A 20,182-nucleotide genomic window follows, 5' to 3' on the forward strand; every position below is an offset into this window, starting at 1 on the left:
ACCTTCTGCTAGACCATGTTGCTCAAAGCCCCATCCAGCCTGGCCTTGAGTACTTCCGGTGTCCACAACTTCTGTTCCAGTGTCTCACTACCCTCACAGTAAAGAATTATTCCTTGAATCCAATCTAAATCTACCCTCTTTCAATTTAAACTTGTTTCCCTTTCTCCTGTCAATACAAATCTTGGTGGAGTCTTTGTGTTTCTTATAAGAACCCTCTAAGTATTGAAAAGCTGCAATAAGATCTCCCTGGAGATCTCTCTCCAGGCTGAACAGTCCCAGTTCTTTCAGCCTTTCCCCATGGGAGAGGTACTTCAACCCCAAGATCATTTTTTGTGCCCCTCTGGATCTGCTCTAACGTCTCTGTGTTTCGTGGGCTGGGGATCCTGTAGCTGGATGTTCCTCCTGGTAAGTTCACAGAATTCACAGAATGACTAGGTTGGAAGAGACCTTAAAGTCATTGAGTCCAACCCATAATTTTGACAGCTGTCTCAGATGTATTCTCATCTAGCCAGCCCGTGCAAAAAAGAGTCTGTCACGGGGAAAGAACCATGAGAGGAGTGCACACCTCTGTGCACAATTTGGTTAATGCATTTGCTGTAAATGGAGAGGAAACTGGTGTAACTAATGCAGGTAAGTGCAAACAGTCAGAGCAGTGGGGTTCGAGCGCGGGAAGAGTGGGAGCAAACTTTAGCCCAGCTCTAGCTGCTATTAATGTGGAGTTTGGTCAGTTTATGAAAGGGGCCTCTATGACATGGTTGCCTGCAAAAGTAGGGGGCTCAGTGACCCAGAAGCTGCCTTCCACATCTCTTGGGCTCAGGTCAGACTGACCCTCCATTACCAAATCTCAATAACAGGTCCAGAGTCCTCCACAGCTTCTTGCCTATCCCACTGAGCTGGATGTGCTTGCAAAAGAGCAAATGGGGAAACAAAGCAGGACCTTTGACCCCTTGCTACCACTATATTAGCTGTGCATAAATGCCGGGGTCTCAGACAAGCACCTACCTCAGCTTGGGCCTGAGAAAGAGAGAAAGCAGGACAGGTAAGAACTGAACTCTGTTCTGGGTGGCTTGGACTTTGTGACTGGTGTATCTAGCTCATAGACAAGTGAGTGGAGCTAGTCTTCTATTCTGCCCCATCTCCAACTGCAAACCAAAGTGTGAGCCCTTCTAAAGCTCCATAGCCAGGAATGGTGCTGAAATAAGGAGGGTGGGGGTACCTGGGGTCACCTGTTCTGAAGCTGAGTGATGGATGCTCCGTAAGATACTCATAGGAGGGTCAAGCCCATGATGGGAGTTGCAGAATTTCAGTGTTGGGAGATACATTATCTTTTCTCAGTTGCCTTCACCACAGGGACTGCAGGTTCTAAAGCAGGTAAAAACACCTATTCATGCTCCTGGGAAGCAAATTTCTGCCTTTTGTGTACACAGAGAAAAACTGACTCTGGGATTAAAAATCAAGGAAGGGTAATAAAGGAGCAACTGTGCAAACATCCAGTGAACTGGGTGGTAGCTTTTGGAGGTAATCTGCACAGAAGGAAATAAAAATGGATGGAAATCTCCTTACTGGGGGTATAAGACAGAACATTGATTTGTAACCACCTGGTACAGGATTTAGCAAAGCATTCACATATAATAGACTTTCAGCCTATCTTGCCTTTGTAATTCCTATGTTCAAAGTTGTCTTCATGTTGCTCTGAGTGATGCAGCCCTCTAATTAGGGGCATAAATCAATTTTAATTTATAAACAACTTTTCAAGTGCAGTGTGTTTGAAAGCTTTTTTAGATGTAGTGTCCTATTTTTCAGTGTACCGAGTAGCAAATTTTCAATTCTCCAATTCCGACTTTTTTAAAGACAAAGTAAAGGAAGTCAGATTAAGCTAAATTTTGCATTTTCTCACTTTTGGGAACTTGTTCTGCTTAGGCTACTGTCTGCTGCAGACTGAAAAAGACAAGGGAACCTAGTTAGCAACTTGGGACTTTCCTCAACTAAAGCAAGACAAAGTACTCAGATCACTGGGTCACTTTGTATGTGATGTACTTACTAGCACAATGTTCTTTAGAGCAATTTACCAAAACAAATCAAACTAAGAAATCACACAATATGATTTTTTTTTTTTTTCAGATGTACTTAAACATGTAGGAAACCTTTTCTGACTTCTGGCACTTTTACTGGTTTGCTTAGTGCTGAAATGGGATTTTAGTTCTCCTATAAAAGAACTAGCTTTAACTGCCCATATTTCTTTGAGCTCTGAAAATTATTATTGTGGATATTTGTGAATATACAAAGAAAAGGAAAACAATTTTATACTGCCTTTTTCTCACTTCTTCAGAGGAAATGCACATGATCTTTCTGTTCTTGTCTTTATTTATTGGTTAGGTGTGTTGCAAAAATCTGGTGTTTAACCAACATATTTTATTTCTCTGAAAACAACCCAAACACTGTATGCTGATTCCTGCAGGTCTCTCTGTGTAGAGAGCAGAACTGGTACTCAAACCATGCTGCAATCCAGGGCATTGGTGATAGCTCTGATTCTGCTCCTTAGCACCACTCTCCCTGGTAAGTGTGAAAAGCTTTGCTGTTTGCCTGAGACAAATCTCAGCTCTACAGGTTCTCATGCATCGTGAAGTAGGACTGAAACCAAATAATTCAGTTGAAGATGATGAATACACAGTGCTTGGCAGCATGGAACAAATCAGTAGAAACCTGGCATGAAAACTGCCCGTGCTTGGTGCAAATACTCTGCCATGTGATGTAGATACCCAGGACTGGGTGAAGAGGGGATGCTGAATGCTGTAGAGCAAATTCTGGGATAGGTTCTAAATCTCAGAATTTCAAATCTCTTCCCCTGCACCTGAGGGTAGATACCAGAGATACAAGACACATGAGAAGCTTCATGGGGTTTTGCCTTTTTTTCTCAGAAGTGCAATCCAAGTCCATCTTTGACAAAGACCGTCGTGAGTTGCTGGCCATCCCTGAGACTATTGCATCTTACTTCTATGAAGCTGTGAACAAGGTGTCCCCTAAAGTCAGTCAGTTCTTGTTGGATACTGTCCAGAGTCCAACAGTTATTGCAGCCAGGTATGGAAAGCTCTGTACTAACACTCCAACAGCCAAGTATGAAAAGGGAGAGGGAGGTGTGGGAGAAAGAACAGATTCATCAGCTATCTCCATGGGGAGATCCAAGGGGAAATTAATCAGCAACCAAAGCCTGATGTACCAAGGGAGCCAGGTGGTGGAAGGGAGAGTGAGGTGATATGGTCTGCTGGTGAAAGCTCTTCCCAGGGAGGCACATTGTACACAGGGATGGGAGATACTGACTGCTCTTTATCTGTGGGTAGGGAGGGAGGAGGCTGCTGGCTGGTGGGGAATCAGCTCCTCTGGAAGGGTGCTGCAGTGCTGTGAGGGGCTGAGTACTCAGTGTGCCAGGACAACTTGATGCAATATTAACAGACCTGGCTCTACCTGTGCATATCTATTGCTCAAGGCAGAGGAATGAGTTTCCTCACAAAAGGGAAAGTATAATCACCCTAGAGACAGTTTCATGTAACTCATAGCACACATGTACTGTCTATTCCTGTTTTCTGAGGAAAGCCCCTCTAGGACTGCTGGGGAGCTCTGCACTCTCGATGACAGGCAGAGTGGTAACTACAGCAGATGGGGATTACCCTCACATACTTGTGTATCTTACCACATACTCTGTTGTCTCCTGCAGACAGAGAATCGCCAAAGAAGCAAATAAAGTCAGTATAATGTTTGAACAGCTGGTTGAAAAAATAAAGAGCCTGTGGTACACAAGAGTCCTTGGCTATTAGCCAAGTGAAGACAAGTCAGTGTTTCCTGATGTGTGTAACACCCTACAGTGTCCTTTCCCCCTTCCCCTCCTACGGACCAAGATTAGTCAATAAGACAGAATCGATGCTCCTCTTAATGCCACTAGAGGGAACCCACCTTCAAAGACCAAAAGAGGGAAGGCATCTGCTGAAGGCATCTGCTGAAGCCTCCCCCGGAAAAAATCGAGCATCTGGGCATGGGGAAGGCAATATAGCAATTGTAGAGTTCTTCTGTAGCCAAATCTTGAAAATTAATTCCTCCTGTATGGCTTGGTCATTGCCCCTCTAATAAAAAAAAATGTTGGTTGTTACACTTCCTTAAGTTTCTTGTTTGTATTGACCATTGTGGAATCTGACTCGCCTTGGCATCCCATTCTGCTGAGAACATAGCTGTGATTCACAAGGAGTTTTTGTAGGCAATGCTAACAACCCTGAGTGTTCAGGCACTTTTAACTAAGCTCATATTCTTCTTAGGTGAAGGAGGCACTACCTGAGCATCTTTCAGATTAGCCACAATTGATTGTGCAACTGATTGTGCTCCTTGGTTAGGTGGGAAGAAAGTAGGTGCTCCTGTATCTTATGTCTGAAGATTTCAGATAATTTGGGAAAACAAGTGCAAGTAAATTGAACTGTCCATCAACCTAAACAGGACTTTGGAAGTGTATCTCATTGGTCAGCCAGAGATGCTACTGAATGAACTTTTCCAAAGGAGAAATGAGTGGAAATTTTTTCTCTATCTTGACCAGTTTATGAGAGGACACCTATGCCCAGCACTGTGTATGAAGACCTAGCAGGTCCTCATCAGTCCCATGTAACTGCATCAGCCCAGATGCCCACACTGGACAAAGAAATCAATCTGCTTTCTCATTTAGCAAGCAGAAGCAAGTAGGCAATTTTTCTGAAATCACAGTGGGAGACTGTGGCATAGGCTAAAGCAGACCCTTATTTTGTTGTTTTGTTTTGTTTCTTTAATTATCAGTCAGATTAGTGATAAACTTGCACTTAACCACTTGCCTGGAATAAAATCCCTTCATTTTCCATTTCCTTTGTCCCAGCAGTTCCTTTTTACCATGTGCAATCATAAGGAAATCAGTGTCCCCAAGGAGAGCAGCAAGTTCTTCCATCTGTAGTGGCTTCACCAGTTCTGCAGAGATGTTTTGCAGGTTTATTCATTGGTGCTCCTATTCCTTATACAGTCTGTGCTTCTCTGGCCACAATGAACAAACATGCATATGTATGACATAAATGGACCAGTATTTAGGAGGAGGTTCAGAAAAGCAGATGGTTTTTGGTTGATAAGAAGAGTTACCACATGAAAAATCTAGGTAGGTCCTTTAGCTCTTTTGCTACAGGGATGACTTCCTCCCTGCTTTTTTCCCATGTGTCTCTTCAATATTTTTTTTCCTCTCCTAAATATAACACTTAAAAGGAGAAGCCATGCAACTAAAATCCTCTCTTGTCCCAAGGAATAATTCAGCATTCTGAACTTTCTCAGAATAGAGCTTGTTCTTCTGACATTTCAAAAGTATTTATTTCTTTAGAATTTGGTGTCCTGGAAATCAGCACTTCAGCCTTTTCAATCTACTTGTATAAAAAGAGTAGGAAAAGGTTTTGGAAAGTATAGGGGTCCTCATGTATCATTTTGAGTCATTGTGTGACTTCACCAATGCAATGCAGTGGTATTTCTGTATTGTATCACTGCACAGCTGGAGCAGCACAGTAGCTGGCATGAATTCTGTGCTAAAATGTAACAAAGTCTACATTTTGTTAAGTGCACTTAATTTTATCCTTTTGCTTCTTTGTAATGTAACGTCCAGAAAATCCAAGCCAGATGAATCCTGAACAGCAGTTTGATGTCTGATTTTAGCACATGGGCAAAACAGAATCAGACTGTAGATCTCTGTGTTTGTTTGTACTCAAGCTCCTGATCATGTAGTTAGTTATCTATGTATTTTTACACTTGAAAAAAAATAAGTAGAAAACCTTCCAGGTAGTTAATATCTTGTACAATCTACAATCTGCGGCAACCTATGAAGAGCAAAGTAGATAGCCTTCCACTGCCTTTAAGACAGAAGTAGACAACCTTCCACTGCCTCAACCTTCCCCTTTAAGACAGAAACTAGCAGCTGAGACAACATTCAGGCTGCAATTGGGTGGAGGAAAAAAATATTTTTATCCCGAAAAGGACCCTGGGACAAATTAATGGGACATGTAATGAGAGGGCCATTTTATATCTCAATGTCAAAGTATTTCATATCTACTCTCAATTCTCAATTAGAATAAACAGATTAATCTGTAATTTCTTTTAAAAATATGTACAGAAATCAATTCCCAGTGATGTCTGTTGCAGAGTTCACTGAGTGCTTCAAGATTCTTGGGGAGGCTTCATAAATGAAGCATTCCTTTCAGTGAGATTCATGTCATAGAAACTTTCTTGTTGAGTAATTATTATTCACTTCGCAGATTTGGAAAAGCTAGTGGTCTAACTGGTTCAACTGAGTCAATTAAAATGAAATCTTAAGAAATGTCAAGTTTCTGTTGTTTCTGAGATGGGGGAATAACCCCCTCAGGTGCTCATGATTTCTGCAAAAAAACACCCTTTCTTGAAAAGTATTTATTATGGTGGGTACTTGATACCATTTTCAGTGGCTCAGATTGTTGATGGCTTTTACACTTCCTAGCTCCCCTCGCCTCTAACGCTTGGAAAAATCACTAATTAATGCTAAGGGAACGCACGCCTCGGGCTCTGCGCTGCTTTGAGCAATGGTTGCTGCCCTCGTCCGCGAACAGCCCAAGTCCTTCGGCAACAGAAAGTCCAGCACAGGATGTTTGAGAAGGCAAGGACTGGAAAAAGTCTCGTGAAATATTTGAAACTGATGGCTGGTACTCACACCTACACACACGCAGACATTCCATCTCAGCGCCGCAGTTTTTGTTCCCTGGTGAGGGCTGTGCGGGCAGGCACAGCGAGGGGAAGGAGCAGGCTGAGATGCGGGACGCGCGCTAAGGCGCAGAGCTGACATCGTTCTGACCGCTCTGCCTTTCCCCGCGGGCTTTTCGCATAGAGGCTTTCCCAGATTTTACACGTCAACGCCAAAATCACAAACGGGGTGCTGCAGTCGGCAAGGAAGAAGCGCAAGGAGGCGGCGGGCGGCTGCGGTGGCGTTCCCTGCGGCGGGCTCGGCGGGCCAGCGGAGCCTTGCGTGCCGGCCGGGCGGCGGGACCAGCCAGCGCCGCTGCCGCCCGCGCTGCGGCCGCTGACTCAGAGCGGCACCGCCGCTTCGCACGCGATGTCGCCGGCTCCCCCCATCCCCCGCGGGCTCCCGGCGCCGCACGGGGAGAGCAGGCACGCTCGGGGGGCGGGAGCTGCCTGGGGAGGAGGACAAGGGGTCCCCAGCCCGGCCGGGGATGCTCAGGGAGGCGGGAGTCGGGCAGGAGTGGCTGGAGGAAGGGAGGAGCAGTTTTACAGCCATAATCCCACTCTTTGGTGAGGCTGGGACAGGTAAATTCTCCCCGGGGCCGCCTGACCCCGTGGAATGGGAAGCGGGTTTCAGCACGGGCCGGGCTGGGGCTGAGAAGCTGCAGCTGGGGAGGGTGGGGAGGGCTTGAATGTTGTTTCCGTAATACACAGAAAGTTTTTCGCATGTGTTTGTTTGCTTACCTGAGCGCTCACCCGAGAGGTGGGGGTTCCTTTCATCTGGGTGTGTAGTGACCACGCTGTACTTTGCAGACCCAGGGTTATTTTTTTTTTTTTTTTTTTTTTGTGGGGGAGAAAGGGTGTGCCGGGTTAGATAATCCCATGTTGCAGATTTCTTTATATTTAGATTTGGAGGTGATATGCGATTCATGTAAGGCCACTTCTCAAAGTGTTTCTTTGTGAAATGTTTCTTAAAATGTTTATGGGTTTGCTATTCAAAAACCTAGAAAATTGCAGCACAATTCCATACTGTTTCAACAGTACCTGTGATAAAACTGCTTTATTAAAGTTTCCCAGTGCCATAACATGGTGGTGTTCAGATGTACACCACAGCATCAGGTACACACTGTGCCTCGTGGGAGAAGCATTAACCTGCTCACTGACATACAGGAGTGTATCTGGAAATGGTTTAAAGAACATTTGCTATCAACCCTGACATACACTGATTCCTGAAGATCTTAACAGAAGAAATATTTACAAGTACAAGCTGCTGTACATGTCAGTGAAGAGCTCAGATTGTTTATACTCACCTTTATATCCAGAGCTTCCTATCTCCAGGTTTACAGTAGCATCCTTGTTGAACGGGTTCAAATCTTGGTTTTGGGGCTATTTTATTCTCAGTTCACTTGGGAGAAAAAAACTTCAGATGTGAGAGAAAATATGTGGGTGACCCAGTATTTGAATACAAATGGATTAAGTTCCCTACTTAGAAAAAATACTTCAAGACGGTTATTTTTTCCTGATTGTAACATTTTCTCTTCTTTCCAAAGGCTTCACTGTCTCTTGCATTTCTCGGTGGTGCCTGATATTAAAAGTGCTGCCAGTGAAGGATTGCTCTCTTTGGAGTGGAGCACAGATCCCCCCAGGTAATCTTTCCTTCAGCAGCCTTCGCTTCCTTCCAAATGCTGTGCTCAGATCGGCTTTGACGCTTGGAGGGCACAGGACTGTAAAACAGCCAACGTGGCTGTGTGACCTGCAGGAGTAATCTGTTCTCAGCTGTGGTCAATTAAATCCAAAGTTTTGTTGTTTTGTTTTTGGTTTTGTTTCTGTTTGGTTTCTTTTTTTTTTAAGGAAGTAAACCCACAAAAACCAAACCTTTTTAATGGCCACTGGCTGTTTTGTCCTTAGTTTAATGCTGCCTTTTGTCAGTTAAACTGCCACTGAGGCTGTTGGCTAATTCAGCATTTTAAGTTGTCCATATTTCTGAGCTGCCTTGCTCAGCATGAAAGTGGGAAGCCTCCTATTTCTTCTTTTTGGGTGGCAAAAATAGTTGGAGCTACATACAATTATTTTAGCAATCTGAGTAGCTAATTAAACCTTTTCTGGTCACGAAAAGGCTTGTGGTTTTTAGATTTCAAATGATCTTTTATTATTCTAATTATAAGGTTGACTTGATAGAAGTCCTATTTTGTAAAAATAACTGGTAGACTTTGCTGGAGGGAGAAAATTATAATTTTATTTGGAGTTACCCATTTTTCCAAATAGTACTTTGATACTCCAGAAAAAGAAAATCTATTATATAAAATCAACATGTGTACACATGACACATAATACTTATCTATTTATTGGGAAGCAATACTTCGTCCAAAACAGTCATTAATCTGATTAGCTGTGTTTCTAAAAACAGCCTTTGTTCGTATAAACTCCATTCTTCTTCTTTGGACTTCTTAATAGCAGTTAGGTTTAAAAATTTTCCACTTCAGTTGTAAGTGCAGTTTGCTCCATCATATATTATTGAGGAGGGTTCACTGTGGGGGTGAGGGAGAGAGGAAAAGAAATATTTCTCTGTTGAATTGACTCACCATAGGTCAGTAATTTTTGCTAGTTCATGTGCAGTGTTAGAAATATGGTGCAGGCAATTGTCATCTGTAAACCTAGAGAAAAATTATTGTATCCAAAGACAAAAGACAAGAACACTAGGGGTACTGTTAGAAGTTTTTTGGGCAGCTCATTGGCAGCTATCCACCATAGAGGGCTGGCAGGTAATGAAGACATTACAGACTTATAACATGTAAAATCAAAATATGGAGCATGAATACAGAAAGTACTTCAGTCCTTGACGCATATTTTCCCCCACAGGGTACCAGGGTTTATGACTGACTCCCTTGATGAAGCAAATCTCAGACCTGACTTAAATAACTGAGTAAAAAAAAAACCCTGGTTTTGAAGTGCCTAAATTGGTATGTGGCAGCATGGCTGTTCCCTGAGTGGACTGACTATGTGTGATGCTAATAGGTGGCTATATCCTCAAAACCCTTCAGCTTTCCTTTTAAAGGAATGATTATTTCCCTTCCAGCATGTGCAAGGAAAGTGTGTGGCTAAAGGGTAAACCTACAAGTTAAAAAGCAAATAAAAGGAACCTCTGAATAGATTTGGCATGGCATCTCATAATTTTCAGTGAATTTTGTGAGTTCTGAGGACAAAGGATGGCTACCTACCCTTATGGGTTTTGACAGATACATGTGAAAAATAATCTGTTAAGTGTGTGCTCTTAGTGAACCAGATGACTGCCTGCAGTCAGGTTTGCTTTTTTCAGATAAAAAGGAAGAAGATGCATGTCACTGTTCGTCCTCTCCATGAACATGAAAAACCTGGTAGTTATCCTGCAAAAAAGGATAACTACCTGTTTACTGGTACTAAGTTAGCAGACACTTCAGCTGTTGTGTTTTTACACTACAGTTTATCCTGTCCTTACAGCCACAAGGGAAGAGCAGGGAACAGAGATGCCTAAATCACCATGACCTTGTCCTACACTTCATCCAAGTTGCTTAAAGGCACTTTAAGGAAAGTGCAGCCAGCAGCATCAGGAAATCCAGTCCAGCAGCACAGCTGGGAGCACTGTTTGGATGGCTCCTCTCTCTATGTGAGGCCACAGAATTATGAGTTTCATGGGGCTTCAGAGCTTTTGGAGACCATTAGCATGAATTGTAAGAGACACACTAATCCAGCTGGGTTCATTACTGGGTGGGTAGTCTGTGAGTTAGGCTTTTGGTCTTCTCAGTCAGCCAAACCCCAGTTTTCTTTAAGATAATAATATAAAATTCCAGTTGATTTTCAACAAAACCAGCAGTTTCCATATTGAAAGTAATTGGTATTTATCTGGACAACAGTGGAAATAAGGACTTTTAAGAATCATTAGTCTAGTTCACAAGTAGTTAAAATTAGAAGAGTAGAAGAGTTACCTCTCCTTTATGAATCAGCAGGGGTTTCAGACATTTTTAATAGCCTCAGGAGGGTTGCAGCCTCTTGAGTGGCTGTGCAAAAGTGTGTGTCACAGTACCATCAATGTGGTTGCCAAAACATGACTCCTGGAAACTAGGGGATTATTAGGGTTGTTCAAGGTTTATTCTCTTCTCTAGCTCTAGATTTTTCCAAAGGTTTCTTCTCTCTTCTGGTGAGGTATCTGAAGTTTTTCAATTACTTGGTTGTGTTTCTAAGTGGTCAGAAGTACCATGTACTTTGATTAGATTTCATTACACCTGACACCTTATCTAGAGCTGAGGTTTTGGGCACGCCACTGCACATTTCAGTGCATTTGTTGCCCTCTTTGCTTCTCAGCACCTCTTTATCCGTAGTGTCCTGCCCGATTATGAGGAGAGTAGAAGCTTATGTACATATATGTGTCTCCTGAAAGGTACCAAGCTTCTACTCTTACTTGCAACACCTTTTAGGTGGCATGATGGTACCCATGGTGGGTAACTACCACAGGTTCAAACACAGGTGAAAGCAAATATGCACCAGCCTCTATTCTCTCTATCTTTTTTTAAATCTTCTTTTTTTTTGTAATGGTTTGCATGTTTTCTCTGTGTGAGGCATGGGTAGAAGTTTCTATGGTTTCCAGAGCAGGGAAAGAGGAGTGAGTTACAGGGGAAATGGTAGTTATAGTCGACCAGTTGTTTAGGCAGTGCGCAGAGGGAAGTCATGTGCGTGGTCAAGTCAGGAGCATGGTACCATATATGGCAAACATTTGTGCTGTGTTTATGCATACATGGTGTTTCTCAGTGCAAAAGCCACTCTTTGAATTTCAAATCTGACCTTTCGTGCATTTTGTGTAACCGTTTTAAAGCTAGATTGAAAATTCTGATGGATTTAAAAACCACTGACCAAGTTTCATTCTCTGAGCAGATGCCACACAGTTTCATAGTCTGGTTTTCTTTGCCTCAAATTGAGGGTTAAAGAAAGGGCATTCTTTGAGAAACAGCTGTTATTTTATATTCATATTAACTAGTTTTAGCAACATAGAAAGAATGAGGGCATCAGATTTGGGGAACTCCATTGCACAGTAAAAGACAGAAGGTTGTTTGTTTGGGTTTTTTTCCAGAATTGACTAGTAACATTTGGATGCATCCAGTTATCTCATTATATTATTGAATCCACTTCACTTTTGAAGGATCTGCTGTTTAGAAACTGAGTAGCCACCTTTTCTGGATATCAGTGCTTTGCAAAGCATCTGAAGCTAATACAAATGAAAGCCTCTGAATTCACCTTGTGGGAAACATTTTCTTTGAGATAGGATTCTCACCTTACCTTCCCTGTGACCTACTCTCGTCCTCAAAGCAGCTAAAATTTCAAGAGAAACATTTGCCTTTTGTTTTTTGAGATCTGTTGCTGAGATGCCTCTTGTAAAATCCCATGTACTCTAGAGAATGTGAGAAGTAAATAGCAGAGGATGTTGTCACCATCCGCTCGTGCGGGGTGTCGTGATGCTCCATTAACCCATCCCGAAAGTGCAAAAGACAAACTACAGGGGACTATCAGTTTAATATGTGTTTAATAACAACAAAACACACCTTTATTAGGGGCCAACAGCAAATGGGATAATGACAGGTAGGTTGCAAGCATTCACCCTAGAATCATTATATCCTCTTCTAAGCAAGAGGGAGTGACTCTGTTTAATTAGTTCACTCATGAATCAGAGAAAGAAAACTCCATAGATTTGTAAAATGCCTTCTTGTTATTCTAGAAGCAATCTTCTGCACCTGATTGCCTAAAAATTACATAAAGGATAGAAAGAAAAAAAGGGGAAGGGGAATATAGCTACCACTGCTGAGATGAAGTCCGCAATGGTCCAGCCACACAGATCTGCGTCATCCATGGGGGTTCACCAAAGTTGTCTTAGAAAGTTACAGTTTATATAGTCCTTAGCCAAAGTGAGTGGCATCTGGCCAAAAGGTGGGGAAGATTGATGGGCCATTGTGAAGAGAGCCCTTGGTCTTGTGAAACAGGTGCAGGCATGCAGGGACAAGCCACTGCTTGTCAGAACCTGTGGGAAGAGTGTTCTGTGGGGTCTGCAGGGTCCTTGTGACAGCTGTGAGGGGAATGAAGGAAACTTCAGACCTTCTCTCACAGACGTATATTTAATTGCTAGATTTAGTGGGAGATTCTGACTAAGAATGTGGTCTCTTACTAATAACGAAACTGTTTTGAAGTTTGAAAATATGTATTTTGGTCACAATGCATTATTTAGATGATTGATATTTATCATGTTGGCTTTCAAACCAGAATGGCTTCAATTTCCAAAGCTGCTGCAATTTGTTACAGGTGAATTGGGGAAAAAATCCCTACATTTTGACTCATATTAAAAAAAAAATGAACACAGTCTGGTCTTGGGCAGCAATTTTTTACCAGCTCAGAGGTAGAAGGCTGCCTTTCTTCTTGAAGGCTGTTGGTTTCCAATCCACTTGCTTTCTCATCTCCCGTATTTTGCATTCTTTTACTTCATTATGAGCTCAAGTCTTAGCAGCCCAGATGCTTGGGGCCAAAGCCCTTCAGTCATTTAGTGAGACTGGATTATTCCAAAATATCCTGTCACTTGCAGCAAGACTCTAGCAGCGTACTGAACACCTGCACCTGCAAACCGAGAAGCTGCTTGGGCTGTTATTGAGACCTAGAGTGCACTACTTGCAGGCTTTGTGGTACAATATTAAAATGTTAGATGAGATATCTTGGGCCCTTTCTGGTTTTCTAGAGGTTCCCAGGCACCTCTGAGTGTGATATTTGGTACATTGTAATTACTTCTGAGACCATTTAACTCATTGCCAGTTTCCATCCGTTGTGAATTTAGGTAGCTCTTTCTTTGTTCCTGTTCATGAGCTGATCCCTTTCCCTGACAATGTGCAGAATGCTGACATATTTGGTAAATAGCCCACGGTGATGGATTTTCCATTGCAGGATTGTGGGTCTCTGCTTTCTGTTCTTCACTTCCCGTGAAATGTCCTCCTTAACTGGTTGAAGCATTTTAAGCCAGAGAAGAATCACAGAACCATTTTGCTTGGGAAAGACTTTTAAGAGCATTGAGTCCAAGTGTTTCAGTCAGACATTTTAGGACACATAATGATTTGTGCTCACACTTTGCACATCTGCTCACAAGTCCCTGCTGACCTCACGAATGTAAGTGATCCTGCAGGGATGAAAAATTAGTATTCCAGTAGTAACAGTGTATCTGTTAGGAGCATGTGTAAGTGTCCTCACCCATGAGCTGACGTTTCTTTGTACAATATACCCTGCAAGCACCTGAGGAGAAAACCCCAACCTTCTTTTGTCAAAGACCTTCCTGTCCCTGTGTAGCAGTCAACAAATATATCATTGCAACATTGCTACAAAGTCAGGAAATGTTCTTTTTGTAGTCCACGCTATTAAAAACCTGAGGCACAGACAGGCTGCCAGGGCTTTTCATCCAACCAGTCCAAAGGAGCCAGGACAAGAAGCTGCAGATGAAATCTGGATGCATCTAAGTCAGTGGAAGTTCTCCTCTTGGCTTCCAAGAGCCAATCTTCACTGCATTACTTGTGGAGGGTCAGTCCACACAGTGACTACACCACTTTTCTTGTTTTGAGGGCTGTAAGTTTGCCCTGCTTATTTTGGGTCTGAAACTATTCCCTGTGTGACTTTCTCTCAGTCCTCTGCAACACAAAGTTCCATTTAGCTGTAGAGCAGCTGTCAGTGTTAGCATATCTGCTGCTGAAATTAAGGGGGCAAAAATTCTTTGCCTGTTTAAGCAAGTATCAGGTCCGGGTACAATTATTCTTTGTGTTGAGATGAAATATTTTATTTATGAAAACTGCTGATTCAATCAAGCCAAAATAGAGACCAAAAGATGTATCTAACAGGATCCTGATTTATATCAAGAAGAAAAGTCACTTCAGCTTTAATTGTGCACACCTCAAGAAAGTGCACCAACCTCTAGATTTAGGATGGTACTGGTGTTGTATTTGTTTTCATTAAAAACCTCAAAAGGTCTTGATTTAATTCTAAGGTAGTATAAAAGAGTCTCTGAAATAATGAAAATTATTGTGGGATGGGCAGATGAATGTTCCCATCCAGACTCACTGACATTTTCTAGTAATGCTTTGCTACTTTTTCATGACAATGAAAGTAGAAATAAGATTACAAAAAGCCAAACCATATTTATTAGCTGCAGTCTTACTGAATTTATTTTCGCATAATGGAAGTTAGGGGGGGGAAAAAGCCCAATCCAAATTACTTGCCATGGTTTTTGCAGGTGTCATATCAGAAATGCACTATTTCCACTTTACATAGCAAACCAATTCACTGTAATTCAATTTTTTTAGCATGTATAAAATAGGCATCCTGTTACATTATTCAAGTCCGCCACATTAAATACTTTCAATCACAATAATTTCAGTATCATTCTAAGATATGTAAATGCCAACAAACAAATAATAAATGTTAACATGGAATAGTAAAAGTTCCTGAGGTAAAGCTGTTCAAGTATAGGTTTCTTTTCTTTAAAAAGAAAAGATTGAAATAATATTTACCATGTCATGAAAGTATCAAATGACCTGCAGTTCACAAGAAAATAAGTTATACTAATTTGGATGAAAATCTGAAAGAATCTGGCAAGTTTTCCTTTGCTGAATTAGTTACCTCATATATTTTAATTATTTGCTTATTTGGAGCATTCACTGTGGCATTTATACATGATTCTCCTAAAGCCTGACAATATGTATCAAATTTATTTTTTATTTCCAGAAACTAAAGCTTTAGACATGAGATCTTGGTGGAGTTCCTTAGTAATTTTTCCAATTCGATATGGTATTTTGAAGTATTAAAAAACAAGAAAGAAAGAAACCAGCAGCTCTAACTAGAATTATTTAAAGTCTTGTAGATTGGATGTACTCTGAAGTATTGTAGCGCTTCGGGCAGGGATTGAAGAAATAATGAACAAGTGTGACTTACTGTTTTTTTCTATTAAAGAAATCGTATCTTAGTTGAAATGCAAACCTTAGTCTTGTTTATCTACAAAAAATTGATCTCTTGTTATATACTTGTAAAGCTAGAAAGAAGATAGGAGATTGAGAAGAGACAGAAGTTTCTGAGGGTGATTGCAAATAAATTTAAAACTTCATAACTTTAAAATTGGAACCAACACTGGCCTCATTCTCAAACACTGGCAGGTCTGGGAACAGTTGATGTCCTTCACACAGCTGTAAACCTGAAAAAGGAGTTGGGCAGTTAGGTGGGGGTGGGAGGGAAATTCTGTCATGTGGAGGAAGAAAAACAAAATGTTTTAGAAAATGTAGTGAGGGGGGAAACAAACAAGATGCAGTGAAGGGGAGGGAGAGGAAAAAGCTTGTATGTGTCTCAGCGATACCCCCATCTCAGTATCCCACTGTGTGTCAGAGAGCACTCTGCAATTGCTGAAAGACACTTGTGCCTCCCCTGAGCCTGCAGAGCCAGCTCTCCACCTGCTCTGCCAGCAGTGGCCCAGTGTGGAACTGCCTGGGGTGCTGGGCAAGATGTGCACACCTTGGTTTCTAGGCTTGCACTGCCTGGAGAGATCTGCTCTTGTTTCTCCACAGGCATGAAACAGCTCAACTGCTCAACATGTTCCATACAAAATGCAAATACCGGGATTTATTTGTAACACTCAAAAGAGTTATTCCCATGTACAGTTGTTTAGAAAACACAGAGGTGTGAAAAGAAAAGCCATAGTGAATGTACACATGCTGCAGTAATATCAGAGGGATTTCATTTCCATCGTCCAGTCTCCAGGGCTTTTTCTTTGCTGTCCAGACAGTTTTTCCATGACCTGTGTTAGCTGACATAGCTGTCTTCCCTTTGAAGCCTTTTAGCAGGTTTGCATGTGTGTAACCTTTCACTCTAGAACTCACTTTGTCCTTTTCCTTAGTAGAAGGCAGTGATGCTTTAGTTCTGACCCAAGCAATCAGAAATTTTATCAGGTCCTCAAAAAAAAGTCTTAAAAAGCACAAGTGTGCTTTTGTTAGTCTTGTTTTCTTTAAGAGAAAGTTTAAAATGCAAGGTTTTGCTTTTCTCCTGGTTTCTTTGCCTTCAAGTTCTGTTTTTTTATGAAATCCAAGGGGCTAAACACTTTAACTATTACAATTAAAACTAAAGATTTAATACTGTAATAAGAAGCTGAGATTTAAAATGCACACGACTCAAGTTATGACAACTGGTAGCACACAAATTCATTAAAATATTGGATTTTTGAGTTAAAAAAACCTCCAAAATCCCAGGATCGATCAGGTCGGTTTGAGGATATCATGCATTATTTGTGGGAAACCTAGGAACCAAAAAGAAACACCCAGGTTGCTTCTCTTGCACAGAATAAAAACCTATATACACGTAAGTTCAAAGCTTGTCCCAGAGAGGCCTTGACTGAATCACATGGTTTTTTTCTGGAGTTTGAACTGGGGTTCCAGCATAAGCATTTGTAGCTATTTCTTGGTATGATGTTTTCACATTCACACCATGCATTGTCACAGCAATCACTGTGAAGTAATTCTGTGGTTAAAGTTTCCATCTATCTGCATTTAAAAGGCAGCAACATCCCTCCCACCTGAAGCACTGGTTGCATTACATTTGTCTCTGTTGCTTGTTTCTCCTTTTCTTTTCCTGCTGTCTTTGGGGGAAGAAGTTCCTTCCTCAGCAGTCCCAGCTTGAAGTCAGAGCGACACAGAGCGCTTTCTCTTCCTGGTGGCATACTCTCCTGCCACAAAATTGGATAAGGAATGGCTCAGGTGGGTGTCCAGGGTATCAGAGCTGTTGCTGCTGATTTTCACCTGTGGGCACAGGCACCAGAGCATGGCTCTGCGAATGTAGTTGTCAAAGAAAAAGTAAATGAAAGGGTTGGCACAGCTATTAGCAAACGCAAAAGGGCTGCTCACCTTCATGCCCAGCTGGGCAACCGTGCCAGAAAAACAGTCAGGCTGCTTTAGGAGTCGCAAAAGGATGGCCATAAGCTTGAAAAGATTGTAAGGAACCCAGGAGACAACAAAAGCTGCCACTACAATGAAGACGATCTTGATGGATTTTCTCAGTTTCTTATCGTGTTTCCCAGCCTTCTGATAGTGCACACAGAGTCTTTTGGTGATGGAGCAGTAAAAGGTTAAGATACTCAACAGTGGGAAGAAGAAGGCCAGGATTAAAAGCATCAGTGACATGATCTGTTTGACTTCTGTCACGGCTGTGTCTGTGCAGTAAGTCTTTCCATATTGCATCTTCAGTTCTCTGGACAAAAGGGTTGGCACCCCTAAGCAGCAGGATAACAGCCAGACACAGATGCAGAGTGCTCTGGAATAGGATCTTGTCCTGACCCGCCGTGCGACAGAGGGGTGCATGATAGCGAGGTAGCGGTCAGCACTCATACAGGTCAGGAGCAGGATGCTGCAGTACATGTTGACTGAGATGACATAGGAACTAGCTTTGCAGAGGAAAGATCCTACCCGCCAGCTCTCATCCGACACCTCCATGTCCACCCAGAAAGGCAGTGTGATGAGGAAGATGAAGTCAGATGCAGCAAGGTTGATGATAAAGATGTCAATAAGCCTCTGGACCCGTCGCTTGAAGACCAAGGCTGCTATCAGGATTGAGTTGCCAACAATGCCCACCAGGAACACAGCACTATAAAGGATAGGCAGGAAAGTAGACATATGTTGCAGGTGCTGGTACTGGCACTGGTCATCGTAGTAGTAGTCGTAGTTGAACGTGACTGTAGCCATGGATGACAGCGGGGGGAGTTCCATTTCTGACCCAGCTGTCCTCATCCTCTCTCTGAGGGAGGCTCTGAGCTTCCCCTACCGTCCCCTTCCAGGTCTTTAAAAATATTTTATCAGTGAGTGGGGAGGAGGGGAAGAACGGGGAGGAGCAGAAAAGCAGTTTTGTGGGGAGGTAATTTGTACACTTTTACCCAATTGCATAGTCAATGAACAAGCAACAAAAGTATCTGATGAGTCAAACCCGTGCCTTCAGAATAAATGCATTGTGGCTTTTATAAAAATCAGATTTCGTTTTACTGATTCTATCTCAATTTTGCATTTTCCAGCTTCAGGTTTTCCTTTTCCTTCAGGTGGAGGAAAGGTCGTTTCTGAGATTCTGAACTTTTCTGTTTTTAGGAAAGTATATTGGTTGTTTGAAGAAATGTGAGATTGTACCAGCTTATAAGAACACTGAGAACAGTGAATTCAGGTGCCCCAACCTTTATCTATATTCAAAACATTTTGTATAAACTGCTTGTTAGGGCAAGTTTGACTTTCCCGAGGCTTGGAGATTTTTACTTTACTTGACTCTTTATGATTGTTGCTTTCCATTTGAAACTAATTGTCTCACATGAATATGTATAGGAATAAACATTTAAAACTCCTATATCCATTCTGCCCTGTAGCTGGTTGTTCTTTATCAGTCCCAGATACAGGGTATAAAACAACAAGAACAAAAAAGAACATTTTTAGTAATGCTTTTCTACTTTTTCATGACAATGAAAATAGAAGATTACAAAAAGCCAATCCATATTTATTAGCTGCAGTCTTAATGAATTTATATTAAATTGGCTGCTCTTGGCTGCCCTGCCAGCGCCCCCTCCTGCCCTGCAGCCCCACCAATTCCCCTAGACCTGGACTACACCCAACTTTAGGAACGTATTAGAAACTTTGAGAACAATGTTACAATATTCTGTATAGTCTTCTGTCATTTGAAACGTGACTTGATGCTCCCATCCCCCACACAGCCGCAGTCCTGGACTCTAGAGCAGTGGTTTGTTCCTTCTCCTTCTGTCTGCACAGCGTGCGTGGCTCTTGAGCTGTTCTCACACACAGCACTCACTTGTCTTAATGGGCTCTGATTTCCTTCATCTTTCATTTGCAGTATCAGTATTGCTCCAGCTGTGACTTAACTTACAGACAGCCCTTTCAGCGTTGCATAAATGAAACAGAAATACTAATTTTTAAAACTACTGAATTCATTACAGCTTTGTCAGTGCACATGAATTTGAAACCTACACTATTGGTCTTCATCATCCTTCCTCTCTTCTAAAAATAAATTAATTTTCTCCTTCCTCTCCCTTCCACCTGTGTGTTCATGACCAGGCAGGCCTCCAGCATTCTCAAAGCTTTGAAGAAATCGCCTCCTGGTACCTGCTCCATCCCTGGGGAGACAGATTGCATCTGTACATGTCTCCACATGCAAAGAGCAACTCCAAATTGCATGCTCAGCACGTTAGACTCTCCAGTGCACTCTGGATGCACTCAGATTCACTCTGCCAGTGCTCAGGTTATGTGCAGCAGGTGCCTGGTAAACTTCCAGGCACCTGGAAAAGCAGAAGCAGCTGTAAAACAAGTGGCTGCTGAATGGAAGGGTATTTAGCTGGCCACTGGCTCATGTGTAGATATGCTGA

The 20,182-nt window shown here is 42.2% G+C and overlaps 3 protein-coding genes across 4 annotated transcripts in view; 2 read left to right on the forward strand and 1 right to left on the reverse strand.

Moving 5' to 3' along the window:
• Positions 1-917: 917 nt before the first annotated feature.
• On the forward strand, positions 918-4,143 carry LOC110480729 (apovitellenin-1). Its single transcript, XM_021548894.3, has 4 exons — positions 918-1,039; positions 2,459-2,556; positions 2,919-3,078; positions 3,713-4,143. The coding sequence occupies exons 2-4, from the start codon at positions 2,496-2,498 to the stop codon at positions 3,810-3,812; spliced, it is 321 nt and encodes a 106-aa protein (XP_021404569.1). The 5' UTR covers positions 918-1,039; positions 2,459-2,495; the 3' UTR covers positions 3,813-4,143.
• A 3,049-nt stretch (positions 4,144-7,192) lies between these two features.
• The window catches only part of CLDND1 (claudin domain containing 1), a 30,826-nt gene continuing 17,836 nt past the window's right edge, over positions 7,193-20,182 (forward strand). For both annotated transcript variants that reach the window (XM_085591550.1, XM_021548990.3), the window contains exons 1-2: positions 7,193-7,332; positions 8,298-8,393. The gene's annotated coding sequence lies outside the window, so the exon portion shown is untranslated. The remainder of the gene's footprint in view (positions 7,333-8,297; positions 8,394-20,182) is intronic.
• Positions 7,569-20,084, reverse strand: GPR15 (G protein-coupled receptor 15). Its single transcript, XM_085591492.1, has one exon. It carries the CDS (start codon positions 18,555-18,557, stop codon positions 17,457-17,459), a length of 1,101 nt encoding a protein of 366 aa, XP_085447618.1. The 5' UTR covers positions 18,558-20,084; the 3' UTR covers positions 7,569-17,456.

The sequence above is a fragment of the Lonchura striata genome, chromosome 1 (genome assembly GCF_050655825.1).
Source record: "Lonchura striata isolate lonStrDom1 chromosome 1, ASM5065582v1, whole genome shotgun sequence".
Taxonomy (NCBI): domain Eukaryota; kingdom Metazoa; phylum Chordata; class Aves; order Passeriformes; family Estrildidae; genus Lonchura; species Lonchura striata.